We start from the raw sequence: 16,749 nt of genomic DNA, 5'->3' as shown, positions 1-16,749 counted from the left end.
CTAGTATATTGATCCACAGAAGCCACTGAAAGACAGCAAAGAGACTGCTTAATAATACCCTTATTTTCTCCGTACAGAATAATCCTCAGCTGACTACTTAAAACAACACTGTGGTACAGCCGCAAGAACGGGTCATACAGGGCTCAGAAGTTGACTTATGCTTTTAAATGTGCAAATCTCAAAACACAATAAAAGCAGGGAACATTTTGACCACATACTGCCTTCAGGAAGAAGATGAAATTGTATGGGTAAAACAGGGACTGCATTTTCCAGGCAATATAACAAGAACAGTAAAGCAGTGAAGATGGAACTTTCCCGATGTTCAGGGGAAATGCACTGAAGAGGAAAGGTTGTAGCAATAAATGCAACTAGTTGGCAGCATCTACGTGCTAAAACTGTCCCTGACTTTAGGCTAAGCTTCTCTTGAAATCTTTCTATTAATGGTCACATTCTATTTGTTGTTAATTAGTGTGGAGCCTAGAGAAAACAGAGTTATCTCCAGTTTACAATTATTTAGCTGGGTAAAGTCAAGTCTCAACAGGGTGTCTTTTGGTTTCTTGCAAACATAGCAAACCATGAAGGTTCTTTTACCAATTATTTTCTGATAGGTTGTCAAGAAGCAAATTCACTCCACAGCTGAACAGGGATTCTACTCCTAAATCCTTTGCCCTGTTCTTAGGATGTGAATCAAACTCCTATGGAAAATAAGTCACCTTCCACTGAAATGCAGAACATAAATACGTTCATTTCACTGACTTACTGAACATCTTTCAGATGTGTCCACAGGACAAAGTCAAAGATGAACAGTAGGAACAGGTGAAGGAGGAGGGTGGCAGGCTGGGAGGAACGAGCAAAGCAGTCATGGCCCTTTCAACTATTTTGTCTATGTCAGAGCCCTAAAAGTTGGGCAGGCTGCTGCTTGTGAGGGCAATACGGCTGCTGGTTGTGAGAGGTGGAGAGGAGACCTGTTTATCTCAGCAATAAAAGTTGTCTTCTCCAACTCCCCCAACTCTCTGGTGAGAGCACATGCATCCAGGTTCTGTACTTCAAGGCTCCCTTCTTCAGATCACTGATCCAGTCCTCACCTCCTCCTGATCCTCAGAGAAGTGTTAGCATTGCAGAACCAGCTCAGCCCTGATTACTTTCCAGTCCCTCCATCTTTAGACAACAGATGGCCCCAGAAAATTCTGGTGTGCAAAGCATATTCAAGAGCCTTAACTGCTCTAATTATGCAGCATTGTCATTAGGTTGGGATAGGTGATTTAGATCTGAAAATCTGAAGTCCTTCATCATCCACTGGTCTGAACTGACACTCAGAACCTGGCAGCTCCACAGACAGGGATATTTGTGGAGGCAATCTCAAGCCCTCACTGCCAGAAACCTTACAATTTTAAAATGCTTAAAGCAAGCTTGAGAAATTCCCAACAATGACTTTGGGGTGTGAATTTCCTGGCAGTCAGGCTGAGTATGGTGGACAATTTAAAACAGTGCAGTTGTTCTGTATTTATCCATTAACATTTAAAGAACTATAAAACATAATGGACAGATCTATGGACATTTACGTGTTTGCAGGCATAGTTACAGCTGAAATGGTGAAACAGGGAAAATATATAAACGTGAAAGAGGAAATAAAACAATCTACTGGAAAGACATGATTGAACACAATGGTTAAAAAAAGAAGTGGTAAAAGAAAAGAATACAACAAAGCACAGAATTACCACAGTAAGCGTGCCCAAGAAGCACCATCCCCTGCTAGGTACTTACAAGTAATAGGAGTAGGAGTATGCATTTCTTCTACACATGGACAGCCAGCCAGACGAACAAAATATCCAAATGGAGAAAAAGAAAGAAAAACACATAATTAGATTTATATGAACTCGATGCTATTTTTGAAAATACAAAGTTATTTGTGCTGCCACTGGTACTGAGCTACTTTCCCCCAGCACTGTTGTCGAGAGCTGTTTGTTTACAGGGAGTGGATGCTGAGCTGGAGATAGAACACACAGGTGTGTTTGCACTTCTGCTACTGACCTGCATCACCATGAGAAATCCCTTCACTGATTTCTTCCTCAACTTGACCATGTCAGCAACATGGACAATGATACTTAACTTTGCCTGTGAAGTGCTTTGAGATCTTAGGAATAGGAAGGATTATGTAAGAGCTATCAACATGAATGACAACAAGTAGGAAAGTGGCAGTGCAAAAACATCTCAGTTTCAGAATGTTTAGACAATGAACAAATTGTGCAATGACAAATCAAGCTTCATCAAACTCTAAAATGCAAATAGTTCATTAACAATTCAAGCATCACTACATATTTATAGCTGATCACTGGGGGTATGTATCAGCTTTCTGCGTCAGCGTGATTAAGCTTTTTCTGTTCGTTTTTCTACAAAGAACGTTTTGATACAGCAAGACAAAATGAGTCCTGGCAATCAGTCATGACTGAAGAGGTGATGTCATCCCTTTTATAACTGGAGAAGAACTTAGAAAATGCTGCTGCACAACAGGTATAGTGTATGCTAGTACAGATGAACAGCAAGGCACGAGGCAGCATCAGAAGTGGCTATCATGGTCAAGACGAGGAAGAAAAATGAAAAGCAGAATGCAACACTTTACACGACTTGAAATCCCCATCCTTGAAGATACTACGAATACAAGGAAATACAGACAAGTAGGGATGCAGGATTCAAGTGTTCACTTTTATGGCTGTTTTAAGTAAAATTCCCTAGGTACACACAGAAACCAGATTCAGCAGGGTTGTTCTCTGGCCACGACCACTCTCTTTGTTATACACCTCCTGAACATATTGCTGTTTGCACAATTGGCATTCCTTTTCGTGTTAAAAAATACAACCTGCCCCATTTCCTCATACATTTACGGTCTGTTGCCCCATGAAGAGATTCCCTCTGGCCGAAGACAGCTGACTCTACAGATGCAGGAAAGGATTACTCCAAAATGACACGTTGTGTTTGGCGGTGGCCCTTACTGTAAACCTGAAATTCAGATTCCTGATACTCTCCAAGTTATCTGAATGACTGGGTCCAAATCACACCTGAACACACATTTACAACATAATGCCAGAGTCCCCTGAAACTCAGCAACCCTATGCGTGATAGCAGTGCATCAGGTGTGGTGCTGTGATTGCCACTGAGCTACGCTGTGAAAGTTTGAGCTCTTCTGAACCTCCAAACAAAGGGAAAACCACCAGGATGTGGAAAACGAAAGCCCACACAGCTGAACCCCCTACATGTCCTAACACATTCCTTAATTAAACTCTTCTGCTGCACCAGGGCCAGGCTCAGTGCAGCACTGCCAACTGGAATCTCCCTGCTGAACATCTTGCTGTGCTTTCTGCTTTTCTCATGCCACAGCCATTGGACATGTGATCACTTGAGGCTCAGTCCTCATTCAAAAGCTGTGCATCCCTCAAGCTGCAGAGGAAAGCTTGAAAAGATGTATTCCTTAAAGACAAGAAACAGAGGAAGGCAAAGAAAATGAGGATTATATTTTGGGACTGGACGTACCGTTTTGGCTTCAGTCCACCCACAATATGCAACCAAAGATAAGGACTTCCTAAGGAATACATTAAGACTAACTGTAAAAACTGATCTGAATTTTGGATCACTAAAAACATGACTTGATCCTAGAAGGTACAACACAACCTGAAGATCCTGCCTATCACCTGTCTTCAGTAAGGAAACAGAAGGTACAGGCATCCCTGAGCATTCAAATGTCCCTACAGTGATTCCATCTTACAGCTTGGGTATGTTCTGCTCAAGACACACTTGGAGTTTTATTTTATTAGCTTAAGGTAACAACCTAAATCCTAACCCAGAATAAAGCGCTGGAGTTTCATAGAAGGAACTAGTAGTCCTAGACCCTACATAGCCCCAAATCTCCTTTTTTGCTACCAACAGCACTTTAAAGAACTTATTTACAGTGCACCCACGACAGGCTGTCTGATCCAATTTATTCAGTCTTATACTTAAAGGGTTCAGTAGAGGCTTTGTCTGCTCAAATGCACAAGCCTGAAAAGTCACATTCTTTACTCCAGGGAAATGCAAGTCACGATTACAGAGGAGTTAAATCTGTCCAGATGAAATCAGAATTGACCAGGACCCAATCCTTGTGGGGTGCAAAGTCAAAGGGTATTTCCTCCAGAAAAAGGGTTTGCAAAGGCCTTGGTTTTCTTGCTTCAGTACGTTTTTATTAACCAGTCCTAGATTCTCTCTTCCACAAATATGTTTAACCCATATTAAGTGCAAATGAATGAACTCTTTACACTATTAGTAATATCTTGACACAACAAAAATTAGGTGCCTCAAGGTGTTCCATATCTAGCAGTTCATGAAATACAGCAATACATGTAAGTAAATGACCACCAGCTCACATTCTGTAAATTAACAAGCTAAAATGAACTGCAATTTATAAATAATGATATTGGAGCTGCAAAAGCATAACTGATGTACCTAGGAGGTCCCCAAAACCAGGAAAATGTCATTTTGATTTTAAATGCTGTAGGACAGCCATATTTATAAGAGAATTTCATATACACAAACAGATATTTAACACAGATGATCTGTCTACTCCTAATGCCCAACCCGTCTCCTTATCTCAGTGCTTCCTCCCCTCCTAACCCCTCTCCTTCCATACTCTGTACTGCCTAGCTTCAGTCAGGAAATCTGTGGCTGTGTCCGTAACCAATGAACTATGAAGTCCTGCTCCATGAACAAACATCACTGTGATATTTGCCAGCTCCATTTGAAGAAAATGCCCTAGAAGTATCTCATTATTTTTCTGCATTGTTGCCTTGCAAGACAACTGTCTCGCACACAGAGGCATTAGCCTCCATGAACTGAAAAGGGGATCTCTTTTAAAGTAAGGTTAATGTAAAAACCGAACTCCAGAGCTCAAGTTTCTAACATTTCTCTTTGTAAAACACAAAGAGAACACAGTTGCTGTTCAGCTGCTCTCTCAGACAAGCTTTCAGCTGTGCTCCTCCAGAACTTCAGATTAATCTGTGGTCCAAAGCAGCCTTTCCCTTTATAAAAGCTGCTACCAATCCGCACTGGTTTAAAACAAAATGAGCCCAACAGCCTTCAGCTCATCTTTGGGGAGTGCCATGTCCACACTCAGCCCCACACCTCAGTGAGATGTGAGCGGTGGTGCCCGGGGACAGCAGGGCTGGCACAAGCAGCAGGTCTGTCAGGTGCACAGACCTGGAGAGCACACACCTCCAGAACCTCTCCATGCGCTGTGACAGCTTCTAAAAGGAAAAAGGTTTCAAAGTCGAAGAGCCTGATTATTTCTTACTACAGTGCATATTCCAGTGGGTACGTCGGCAAGTCACAGTGAGCCAGCAAAGAGATGCTGCCTGTTGACTCTGCCCTGAATTCAGGACAGGGAAGCGTAGGGCTCATAAGGGTACCCTCACCCCTCTTACAGAGCTGCTGGCAGACTGTACCACAGCAAAGACTGTCCTCAGGTAATGAATTCCTGGTCGTCATGAAAAATCCTGTCTTTTCTGCCCAGCAATGCACGTGATTTACAATAAAAAGACATTGTGGGGCAGAAACAAAAGATGTTATCAACTCTTAATAGCTCGTGAAACTCATCAGGACATTCAGAGGTGGCATTGCTCCATATGTAATGGTGAGTTTCCTCCTAAGTTTTACCTTTCAGGCTTTACAGCTTTTCTTAAAGAGCACTTAGGAAGATAGCAGGAATAGATGGCAGCCAGACATTAAATAGACCAGAAACGCAGGTCAATTCCTCTTCAAGCTCTTTTTCTGTTTGCTTGTTTGTTTAATTAAAGACATATGATTTTTTTCTGTTTATGAACTGAGAAGCTGCAGGGAGGCTGGAATCGGAGACAGCTGTACTGCTTGGGCTTCACAATGAACGAATGTGCAATAGGCACAGCTACAGAACACATGCACATTTGTCCACAAAGTGTGATGTGTTTACACACACCAAAAAGTGGACTCAGAATCTAGACTGTCAGCCTTCATCTGAGTCAACAGGAATTCACAGCACTCAGAACATATGTGATCAGTTTTGCAGAATCAGGGAATCACATGATTTGGAAAAGGTACTCAAAGGTCATTGAGCCCAACCTCCTGCGTAAAGCAGTTCCATGTACAGCGAGTCCCTCAGGGCTTCATCCAAGGCAAATTTTTGAACTTCTAAAAGAAAGAGATTTTCCAATTTCCAGTCCCTTTTGGCAACCCTCCTCTAGACTTCTGTGGTGTGTCAGTGCTGTTACTGTGCTGAGATTCTGCAAAAACTGGACACTGTACTCCAACAGCAACCCCAACAGTGACATGCAAGACAATAAACACATGCCTCAACCTGCTGGCTATCCTCATGCTAGCAGTGCCCAGGATGCACTGAGCTGCCTCCAAGTGCACACCGCTCACTTATGTTCCATTCCTCCTCCAAGACCTCCAGCCTAATTCTGCAGACCTGTAGGTTGGGTGGGGTTACTCCATCCCACAGTGCAGGACTTTGCTACTAGACTTCACAAGGCTCCCGTAGCCCATTTCTCCAACCTCCCGAGGTCCTTTGCAATCCCAGCCCTCCACTCCCCATCTGCAGCACAAAGTCAGTGCACGTGCACTCTGCGTTATTACAGAGAAGATCATGTCTAGGTTTAATTGCTCCTCCTGTTTTTGTGTGATGGAAGCACGTGACTGTCACTGAGTCAAAGAGATATCAAAGGAACAGTTTTGCTTTGCTAAGTCTCCCTCCTTACAGCAGACCAAGAAGAATCTTCAGGGTTCACACAAGTCCCACTGCATCCTCCCTAGACAAGGGGCTGCCAGGCTGGCTAGCTCACATTTCATTTGGAATCAAATTACTGATGAAAAGTAGAGCTCGCTTTAGAAATGCGACTGGTAATAACACACACAAAACACATCCTCTTCTTATGAAAACCTCTAAGTGGTTTGCTGAATCAGTGTATTACACTGAAAATGAGCAGCTCTTCAAACAGTAGCAGCTACAATGGCCTTCTTCAAAGTAGAAGTGCAAATGGTCCACAGAAAATCACATAAAATGAACTGTTTGAACAAATGTCATTATCGGACATGTGTGGTTTTTTTGTTTTTTTTTTTTTTAAGTTTCATCCCCCTATAAACTAGACCTAAATCTTGCTGAGAATTCTAGCCCTCCGCAACATTTTCATCTCCTGTTCTCTTAGATCATTAACTCTCTGGAGTAACAGCCATGCTTTTATTGCTCATGAAATATCCAGCAGAACAGCCATCTCTTCTGTGACCACAACTTCTAAGTAGTATTATATAAATATATATTCACTGCTGCCCCCGGTAACACAAATGGAATGATTTATGTCTGCCAAATTTATAGTTCTATTGAAACAGCAGCATTCTAGCCAGGAGGCCCAAGATGTAAGCAAAGCAGAAACTTACCTTCTCTTGATGGTAAGCATTGCTCCTAAGAGAATAATAACAAACATCAGAAGCCCAGCTATAACTCCAGCCATTTTCACTGTGCTGTCAACTTGCTTTTCTGGTTCCACTGCATTGGAATTCTGGGTGGAAGCTCCTTAAAAGATGGAGGGAAAGGAGGGAGAAGATAAAGAGAGAACTTGTAGAAAAATCTTGCAACGATCCAGTTTTCATATTCATTTGAAAGCCTAAAAACATATTTGCCATTATATTGCAACAGACCATCTCAGCTAACTTTCTGCCTTTTAGAGTGACTTATGCCAGAAATTTCAGGGCAGTAGTAGGGTGTAAAATGCCAGGGTAAGGCAAGTAATATTTTGCAATATTACGCTATATTCAGGAATTTAATGTTCTGATGCGTTCAGCATACACCCAGGAGCAGGAGGATTAACAGCAGTTGTAATTTTCATCCCAAGCAGTTTAAGTGCAGGTGCAAGCCTTACTCATCAAAATGGTGGATGCAGAAGTTTGCAGTTATGTATCCCATAATACCACTTGCAGAAACTTATTTTTTTCTTAAACCAGGACAGATTTGTATTTCTCACTATTCGGAAGGCCTGGCTCGTGTGAACACACACTGACAGTTACACAGGTAACAACCATCCATCCAACCCACAGAGCCCCCCATCTATTCCATCATCCCCCATCTACATCGCCTCATCTATTCCATGCCTGAGTTCTTCTGTGGCTCAGACAAGGAAACCTTTTTAAACAGCACATCCTACAGACCTGAAAACGACATTTGCAAACATTTCTCACAAAGCATTTCTTCTTTTACTTATTTGTTACAATCCGACTTCAAGAGTCCTCAGCCCTGCAATAACGTGGTGTGCATTATCTACCATAGCTTTGCCAATGTTGTCACATGCTGCACATCATTTCTAAATAACACTTAAAGCACAGAGCTCGATTTTGAAAGCCTTGCAAGATTTGAGTAGCGGATAATCTGAAGACTAAATCAGCCTATTCTTATTATAATCCTAATCGATGTAACTACTACTAAAAATAACACATCTGCATTTGGTGGAGTTAAATGAATTCAGGTTACGTGAGATCACAATTTTAGCTCAGGCTTCACCTTTGCTGCTGGCATCAGCCAGGTCTTCCCCTGCAGATCAGACACGGAACAGGCAATAAGAGATAAAAGCAGAGCTGTCATGAGAAGACAGAAATGCTTTGCTCTTTTCACAACTCTATTGCTGACCTCCTGAAAAAACTGAACCACTTCTGCTCACGCAGCAGCTGCTCGTGGCGAGGATATTCAATTGAGCCCATATATTGGCGAGACAGTAGAAAGCCTCACTGTGCTACTCTTCTGCCCCTTTGCCACTTATTGGTATGCGTGAGGTCTGAAAGATGAGTCCCAGAGCTGACCACGATCACGCCACGTAGGACAGGCTTTTGAGTATGTCCTGAGTAAGGCCTAAGCCAATGGACCTCCTGGGACGAGGAGCAGATCTTGGCTGAAGTATTATATGCTCCTCTCACCTTATCTTGAAGGGTAAATACAGAACAACGCCACAATAAATGCAAAACAAGAAAACTCACCACATGCGGTGATAAAGGTATGATTTCAGCTTTCCTAAAGCTAAGATGTTAATCTAGTTTGCCACAGGAAAATCCAATATTTACCAAGCCAGAATGTTCTTTGCTGTTTGAAGCACACATGTAATTTTCAGCTTTCTGTCCCTGACAATTGCACCGCTCTGCTGCGTCCACCAATTTTCCCATTCACTTAAGAGCTCAGCAGTAACTTCTGTGTACATAGCTAAAATACACTGAAGGGACTCCTGAGCACGGAAATAAAATAGCATATCAGCTGCACATTACCATCATTGTTTGACAACATCTCTTAGAACAAATCCGTCCAAGAAGCAAGCTGTATGTCATCCTGACACTATTGTATAACAAAATAAATGACATAGGTACGATTTTACCTTGAAAACGGCTGAAACTCTGTTTGTTTGATGTGCAAATAAGTAGCATTCCAAATTACCCTTCACTTGTGTAGCAGTTACTCCCATGACCCTAAATGATAGGTGCTGGAGAATCGCTTTCCGCCACGAACGGCGCAGTCAGACCCACCCATTTCTGTTCCACCTGAATGCCCTCACAAATTGTGAGCCAAGTTACCAAATACATCGGAACGTGCTGTCAGCTCCATCCTCTCATTCCCTGCATCGGTTTGATTCTTCCAGGCTGTTGTTTATCACTACAGGCAGCGTGTGCTGACTGTATTTTTATTTGATATCTCGCTTCCCATTGTAGACTCGTGCAGCTCCAGAAAGAGACCGGAGCCTCATTATCCATCCTGACACCTACACGCTGTAGTGACTGATTCACTCGGATCCTCTCTGTAACTCTTCCTATCTATCTTGGCAAAGGCCAACGATTCCTTTAGGCTACTAGTCCAACCATTTGGAAGTTGTCTTAGCTGACAGTGCCAAGGAATTGATAATATGACAGTGCCAGTAATTTCCTGAGCCTCACATTCTTGCATCTTTGCAATGAAGCAGTCCCACAGAAGTGCACCGTTTTCCTGCCACGCCAGTTTTCCTGTAGATGCCTACACATGCCATTGCTGCACCGTCACCAGCTGGAGGCACGGAGAACACATTTGTCCCGGGAGCAGGAGGTCCAGGAGCTGCTGTGCAGTTGCAGAAGATGTCTTCTGCTGCTCCTGACTGGAGCAGTTTAGAATTCAGTTCAGCTTCTCCCTGTCTCAGGCACACATGCAGACCTGAAATCTTCTGAGCACAGAAGCCCGCAGAAGCTGTTTCATTTCATACAAATATCTTTAAAAGCCCTTTTTCTTCTGAAAAACAATGTTTACATTCTGTTTACATCAAAAGGGAAAACAACAACACCTATAACCAGTTTCTAGCAGTGACTTCTACCACATTTCCTAGGATAAATTGTTCCTTGTAACTGCAGCCTGGATGCTGGTACAGCGGGGTGCAGCACAGGTCACTGCTGTTATTGCTGTGTGTATTTCAGTGGCACCCGGAGACCCCCGCTGAGGGCAGGACTCCATTACAGTTGCACTAACACAAGTAGGACAATTTCCTGCCCTAAGCTTACATTCTTAATAGGGAAGGTAAACGACAGACAGCAGATCCCAAGAAGGGAATACGACAGCTCCCTCAACTCCCTGCCCGTGCTTTATCCACTAGACAAGTTACAGCTTTCAGGGATACGTGTCTATGTACGTTTTGTACATTTATTGTCCTAGAAGCGCAGCCAGAGGCACAAATCTGACTTCCACAGGCACCATCATTCACCCAGCACTCCATTACATGCTCATATCTGTTTGAAGACTGCAGTCCTTCCCCAGTGACCCAATCTGCTTTGTTGTTTCAGCCTTTCAGGATTCCCAGACTGAGATGTGCCACCATGCAGACAGGACAGGGCCCGAGCTATGTCCTCGTGGGAGATGCTGTTCCTGTGTCGCTGCAGAGATCAGAGTAAACGTGTTCTTCATAGCCGCTCACCTCACCAGGCAGGAGGAGTTGGGTTTATGGCTCAGAAAGCAGTAATGGCTTCAGTGATTTGCTCAGAGCCACCTGACATCTACCCCAGCCATGCTGCTGTGGGTGCAGATATCTGAGTCCTGGACCGCTGCAGTATCTGACTACTGACAAAACGGTTCGGTGCTGCACCAGATCCTTGGGCTTTCACAGCCTTCTGACCTCCCCGCTGCTCCAGATCCTGGTTAAAGCTGGCACTGCCCTGGCTGATAACTTAAGGACAGGAATTTTTAAATTCCAAGTGAATCCCAGCAGGGAGGGCTGCCACTGGTGCTCCAGAGTCAGATCTGCCACATCATTTCTTCAGCTGAAAGTGTTTCTGCCCACAAGGAATAGCCGACACGTTTGGCTGCTCTGAGCTGGGAGATGGCTTACAAGTGATTCCAACAGCCAGAATTCGAGTTCTTGAAGAGGAGACAAAGCCTTCCTCAAAACAGTGGGAAAGTGAAAAACCTTCCACTTACCAGCCAGTACTCATTTGTAGCATTAGAGATTTCTAGATGGATATTCGTATCTACTTTAAATCCTCTAAATGCTCATGCAAGGTAAGTAATAAATGATGCCAACTCTTTTACAGATCTGGAAAGATTAAGGGGATGCCTTTGGTATCACACAGCAGAGCTGAGCAGTGCCACTTTGAGACCGACAGCCATCAGAACACAGCACTTCTCACAGATGGGGGGGGAAGGGAGAAACGGAGGTGGCATCTGAGTGGAAGATGGCAATCTTACACATGGCAATTCAGGGACTGACGAACCTAAAAACAGGCAGTGCCAGTGTCAGGGATGGACGGACATTATGCCTGATGAATACGAGGTTTGGTCTTAAAACTGTAACACCAAATAATTACTCCTAGGGGTAGAGAGTCACTCTTGAAACAAAAACTAATCAGAAAAAAAATACTTCAAAGTAATAATTAACCCAGAAAAATTAAGGAAAAATAAGGGGTTAAAAGTCATTAGGAGTTCAAAGATGCTGCTCAATTAATCAGAGTAATTTGTACCATATAATGGCTAGGCAGTGTGCTGAACGTAACAGACCTGCAGGCTGATTTCAAAAGACAATTATTCTCCTATCACTAGTAAACAATATTTCTGATTTTTTTTCCCTTTCCTTTCCTTTTACAGCACCTCCTCTGCAAGTAACCTTAAAATATTCAAAGTAACTTTGCAACTAGAATTATTTTCAATTAATTCTATTCCCCTGTATTTTCAGATTACATCTACACCTCTGAAGCTCAATCTTAGATAACCAGACACAAGGGCAGGCCTCTAACAACACCACTTCACCTTGGCCATGCCTTTGGTTGTTGCATTTCAGCAGAGAGGAGCACCACCACCACTCTCACTACACATCACACCACTATGCCAATTTTGCACCCCCAGTTACTGAGGACTGCAAACAGCACAGGATTACTTGCTCTGGCTTCAGAGCACAATGAGACATTCTCATTTCTTAAAAAAAAAAAAAAAACTCAAAAGGAGTGGAAAGAACGATGAGAGCCAAAAGCTTTCAACCACATTCTAAGTGGAGAGAGCAGCAAAGCAAAGCAGTCCTGGACAGAGAGACTGAGCAGAATTTATATGAGAGATTATAAGGCATACAGGTTGAATCAGCAGGAGGATGAGGGTAAGCAGCAAGGAATCAAGATTAGTGTTACTAAACTGAATGAGAATTAAAAAGTAGCAGTAAGAATAATTGATTCTGGAGATTCCAGGTAAATCCACCACAAAGGCTCTTCTTCTCACCTTCTGTTTTTCTTCCTCTCTCTTTGGAGCAGAAGCACTTAATTTGTGCTAACAGCAAATATACGGCCCCAGGAATGAGAAAGGTTATTACATTTACTTGAAAGAAGAGCTCGGATAAAGAGCAGCCGTTGTGATGTCTACGAGCGATGTGATGGTTCAGAAGGTGAAGGCACATTTCCATTTTAACTCTCCACTTATGCAGAGCTATTTAAAAACTGGCTTTCAATTATAAAAAAAAAAAAAGAAAAGAAAAGAAAAAGGAAAAGAAGAGCAAAATTTCTCGAAGTCCAAATTTACAGATGCAACTTAATTTTTGTATGGTCTCGGGTACGCAGAGGGGGATCAATCTTTTGACTGATGCAGCTAAAAGCATCTCAGTGCAGGATGATGGCACGGATGTAGAACAGAGCTCACACTCTGAATAACAACTAATTAACCTTCTCACCAGCCACTGCCCGTTCCTCTGCTCTCCTCGTGGTTATCATTAAAGCCCCACAGCCAGAGCAGCTGCAGAAATTACAAAAGCAGCGAGCAAAGTCCAAAGGTGTGGATATAACAAAGAGTGAAACCAGGCTGCCCCTGAGCCTGGCTGACAAGGGTGGTTTAAGCACCCTGGTGGCCTACAGAACCTATGCCTAAGACCTCACCTGCAAGCTGAGGAGGAAGCTCATTGCTTTACAGTAAGAAGGGATCCATATGGCCAATGCATTAGGGAGTCTGTCTGCATACACAAGCTCTACGTGGGCTGCATGAGATCCTGGGAAGCTTTCTGCACTTTGCTGAATTGAAGCAGCACTTTCAGATGTGTCTTGAAGGAGGGTTTTTTTTTTTCTCCCCCTTCTATTTCTGTTCTTCTATTAAGAGTACTCTTCAATTAAGAAGTGGTCTGTTCCATGCCTACCTCTCTTGTGCCACTGCCATCTCTCACACGATTTCTTACATGTCCACTTCCTGGAAGCAGCTGAGCAGCTCCTGCATTAGTAACCCTGCCTGGTTCTGAGTATGGGCTCATGGGGAAAGCTGTGTCAGACCCTTGACTGGGGCTCTGCAACACCCTATGGCCTCCAGCCCCCACGCTTAGGCTACCAGGCCCTGCTCACCTCCAGTCTCATCCCGCTCTGCACCAGGTTCTTCCCTAACTCAGGGCTGCTTCATTAGCAACCTGGGGCAAGGATGCCCTCAGGACACCTTCAACATGTCTAACTCAGTCTTGACACCAAACTGAAAGAAAACAAAGCTGCTTACTAGGGTTCAACAGGCATCCAAATGCTAGGAAGTTTTGATTTGTCTTCCCAGCTGGGAACATTTTTCAGTAAGAGCAACACGAGCGTGTCTGTTATTAACAATTAATTAGAGTGATACATGAATTTGTGCTAAAATAACTTTGTGAAGGCTGAGACTTGTCCAAAGGAAAGACAAAAAAACAGGTTCATGCTTCTAACTTAAAGACGGGATGAAACCTTCTGAAATAAATAGCACAAAACAGAATAAACCTGTCAAAGGAGTAATATTGCAGTGTATCAAAAGACAAAATGCAATAACAAACAGATCTGAAGTGGGATTAAATCTGTTTAAAAAATACATTATCTGTCTATGAAACTGGAATATATTTCAGACAAAAACTGAACCGTCTTGTATGAATTTGAGGGAACAAAAGCTATTAAAGAAACAGCTTTCACCTGCAGCAGAACTGTTTATGGTAAGAACTTTTTTCCTCCTAAATTTTCCCGTTTCTTTTGCAGGTTTTCCCACCATGATTTCATTGGTCCCCTTTCAGACCCAGATCCATTTTTCAGGTCTCTCTATTATCATGCATTCACCTTCAAGGCAGTTCCCCTTTCCAGTGTTAATCCTCTGCAAAAAGGAGGATAATTTTTTTCACTCTTAAGAGCATTATTTGAACTTCAGAGAAATCTCAGTACTTTTCTGCCCAGTATCACCACAGCTGTCCTTACGTGTAGCTAGATAATTGCTGAGTAAGGAAAGTCTTATCTATATAGAGATAATCACGTAGTGTGAGAAGAGATGCATCCCTACGAAAATGTAATCCACTCCAAAACTGAAAACCCAACCCCCTCTTCCCACCCCTTTGTATTAATCACACACCACTCTGTAGTGCCCCAGTATGCCATCCTGTGCATATCAAATAGAAGCAGTGGAAACTATTTCCACGAGAAGATGTATTCCTCTTCTAGACTGAAATCTTCTGGAGCGATGCAGAGGTGCCAGTTCCAGCATTATGCAAGTTTACAACACAAAGGCTTTCATGTTCAAACTGCAAAACACTTGAGAAGCTCTGAGCTCCTCCATTAGTGACCTGTGGAGGAGCTTTACACCATTTGATTCTGCAAGGTCTCTGATTCCTGCAGAACTTTGTGCAAAAATAAAAAAGACTTACAGAATCAAGTCTTCATTTTCCTGTCATCACATCTTCAACAGCACCACTCAGCTGTTTGAGCCGAAGTGTAATCACCAACCCCAGAAAAAGGCAGCAGCTACTGTAATGTGAAAATACAGCATCATCTCCATGCGTGCTCAGGGAGATGTTCAGCCTCTGCAGAGGGCCAGCAAGGAATCCATAGGCCTCTTCAGTCACGCTCAGAGGCTCACATGAAGATTTAAGTGCTCCTCAGGTCTCCAGATGACCCTCTGCTAAGGTGTATATTTTACATAAGCGCAAAGCAATCGCTCTGTGACAGAAAGTCGCCTTTATCTTGCAGTTTGAACAGCTGTAAAAGCATTTTCCCCACACAAACAGAACACAAAAAGAGAAGTCATGAAGCTGCTCAGACTTCTGGAGGTGGCAGCAGTCTTCCTGGTCCTGAGCTGATAATCACCTGTGCTCAGGAGGCCGGGTGGGTTTCGTGTGGTCGCCTGTTGCCTACCCAGCACTGCTAAGAACAAGCAAAACCGTTCCCAGGCAGCATGCACAAGAAAAAAAAAGGGAAACAAATAAAAATGTACCTCATAATGGTTATTAAAGTTCCATTCTTTCATTTGCAAGAACTCACATTTTTTTTTAAAAAAAGAAGAAATAAATATCAAGAGATAAGGAAGCATTAATGAGCCCTCTGCCTCGGTATCAATTACACCGTGAAAGTAATTTAATGCACTTTAAGAATACAAGAGGTAATTGCTCTCTCTGGTAAGAGGTTGCAATTTTCTCTAATAAAGTGTCAATATAAATATGTTGCTTTAAAACAAGGAGAACAACCAAGTTATTTCAGAAAGAATGGGACACATTAAAGCAAATGCCATCATGGAAACCAAATGGCAAAATTAATAAACAAACTGGCTGAATGAAAACTGTATGGCAGAGAGCTGATAAACAGAATAATAAGCTTATTTTTAAAGAATGTCTAATGCTAATGATATGCATTCAAGCGACTAAAGCTATGAAAGATGACGTTACTTCAGTAACTTAAGAAGAGAAGCAGCCCATCTGAGGAGAGGTGGTTATATGACTGGGAATGGTCAGAAATCCGAACCCAACGAAACTGGAAATAAATACACACGTAGATACAGAAGGTTAATGATGCTTGTGGACGTGAAACATGCTGGCAAAAGAGGGAATGGCTACACAGATTGGACAAATGCAGATTGCTTTCTGATGGATTGCAAAGCGTGAATGCTGGTGCCCAGTCCTTGCCACTGGCCCATGGACATTAGCCAAGTCTCCTGCTGAGGTGCCAGAAGGAAGGAAATGTGCTCAGCAGATGCACTTGCCCACGTGAGTATCTGCTAGCTCTGCTTTGAAGGCTGCTGTACTGGTGTCATGACCTTATGTTCTGAGATGCTGAAACCCACCCCTGACATTTCAGCCAACAGACGATGATCAGAGAGGTAAACCGTTGACAGAGGTCTCTCTTGGGACCAAAAGGACCAAGGTAATCTGAGCAGGAGCAGCAGGCATGAGGAATGTGCAGAGCAGTGCACACATGGCAGATGAGATGCAGCTCCTGAGTGGAGCGAAGCTGAAATGACAAGGGGTTATCTGAAGC

General features: G+C 43.0%; 1 protein-coding gene across 8 annotated transcripts in view; it reads right to left on the bottom strand.

Moving 5' to 3' along the window:
* Positions 1-16,749, bottom strand: part of PTPRT (protein tyrosine phosphatase, receptor type T) — a 432,923-nt gene that overhangs the window by 62,911 nt on the left and 353,263 nt on the right. For all 8 annotated transcript variants that reach the window (XM_004946992.5, XM_040650803.2, XM_040650804.2 and 5 more), the window contains exons 14-15: positions 7,435-7,570; positions 1,765-1,794 (exon numbers count right to left, since the gene is read on the bottom strand). In XM_004946992.5, the coding sequence (XP_004947049.1) occupies positions 1,765-1,794; positions 7,435-7,570 (166 nt within the window). The remainder of the gene's footprint in view (positions 1-1,764; positions 1,795-7,434; positions 7,571-16,749) is intronic.

Source organism: Gallus gallus, chromosome 20, assembly GCF_016699485.2.
Source record: "Gallus gallus isolate bGalGal1 chromosome 20, bGalGal1.mat.broiler.GRCg7b, whole genome shotgun sequence".
NCBI classification, from domain to species: domain Eukaryota; kingdom Metazoa; phylum Chordata; class Aves; order Galliformes; family Phasianidae; genus Gallus; species Gallus gallus.
Note: the sequence above shows the minus strand (reverse complement) of the source record. Positions and strands in the feature narration are given on the sequence as shown.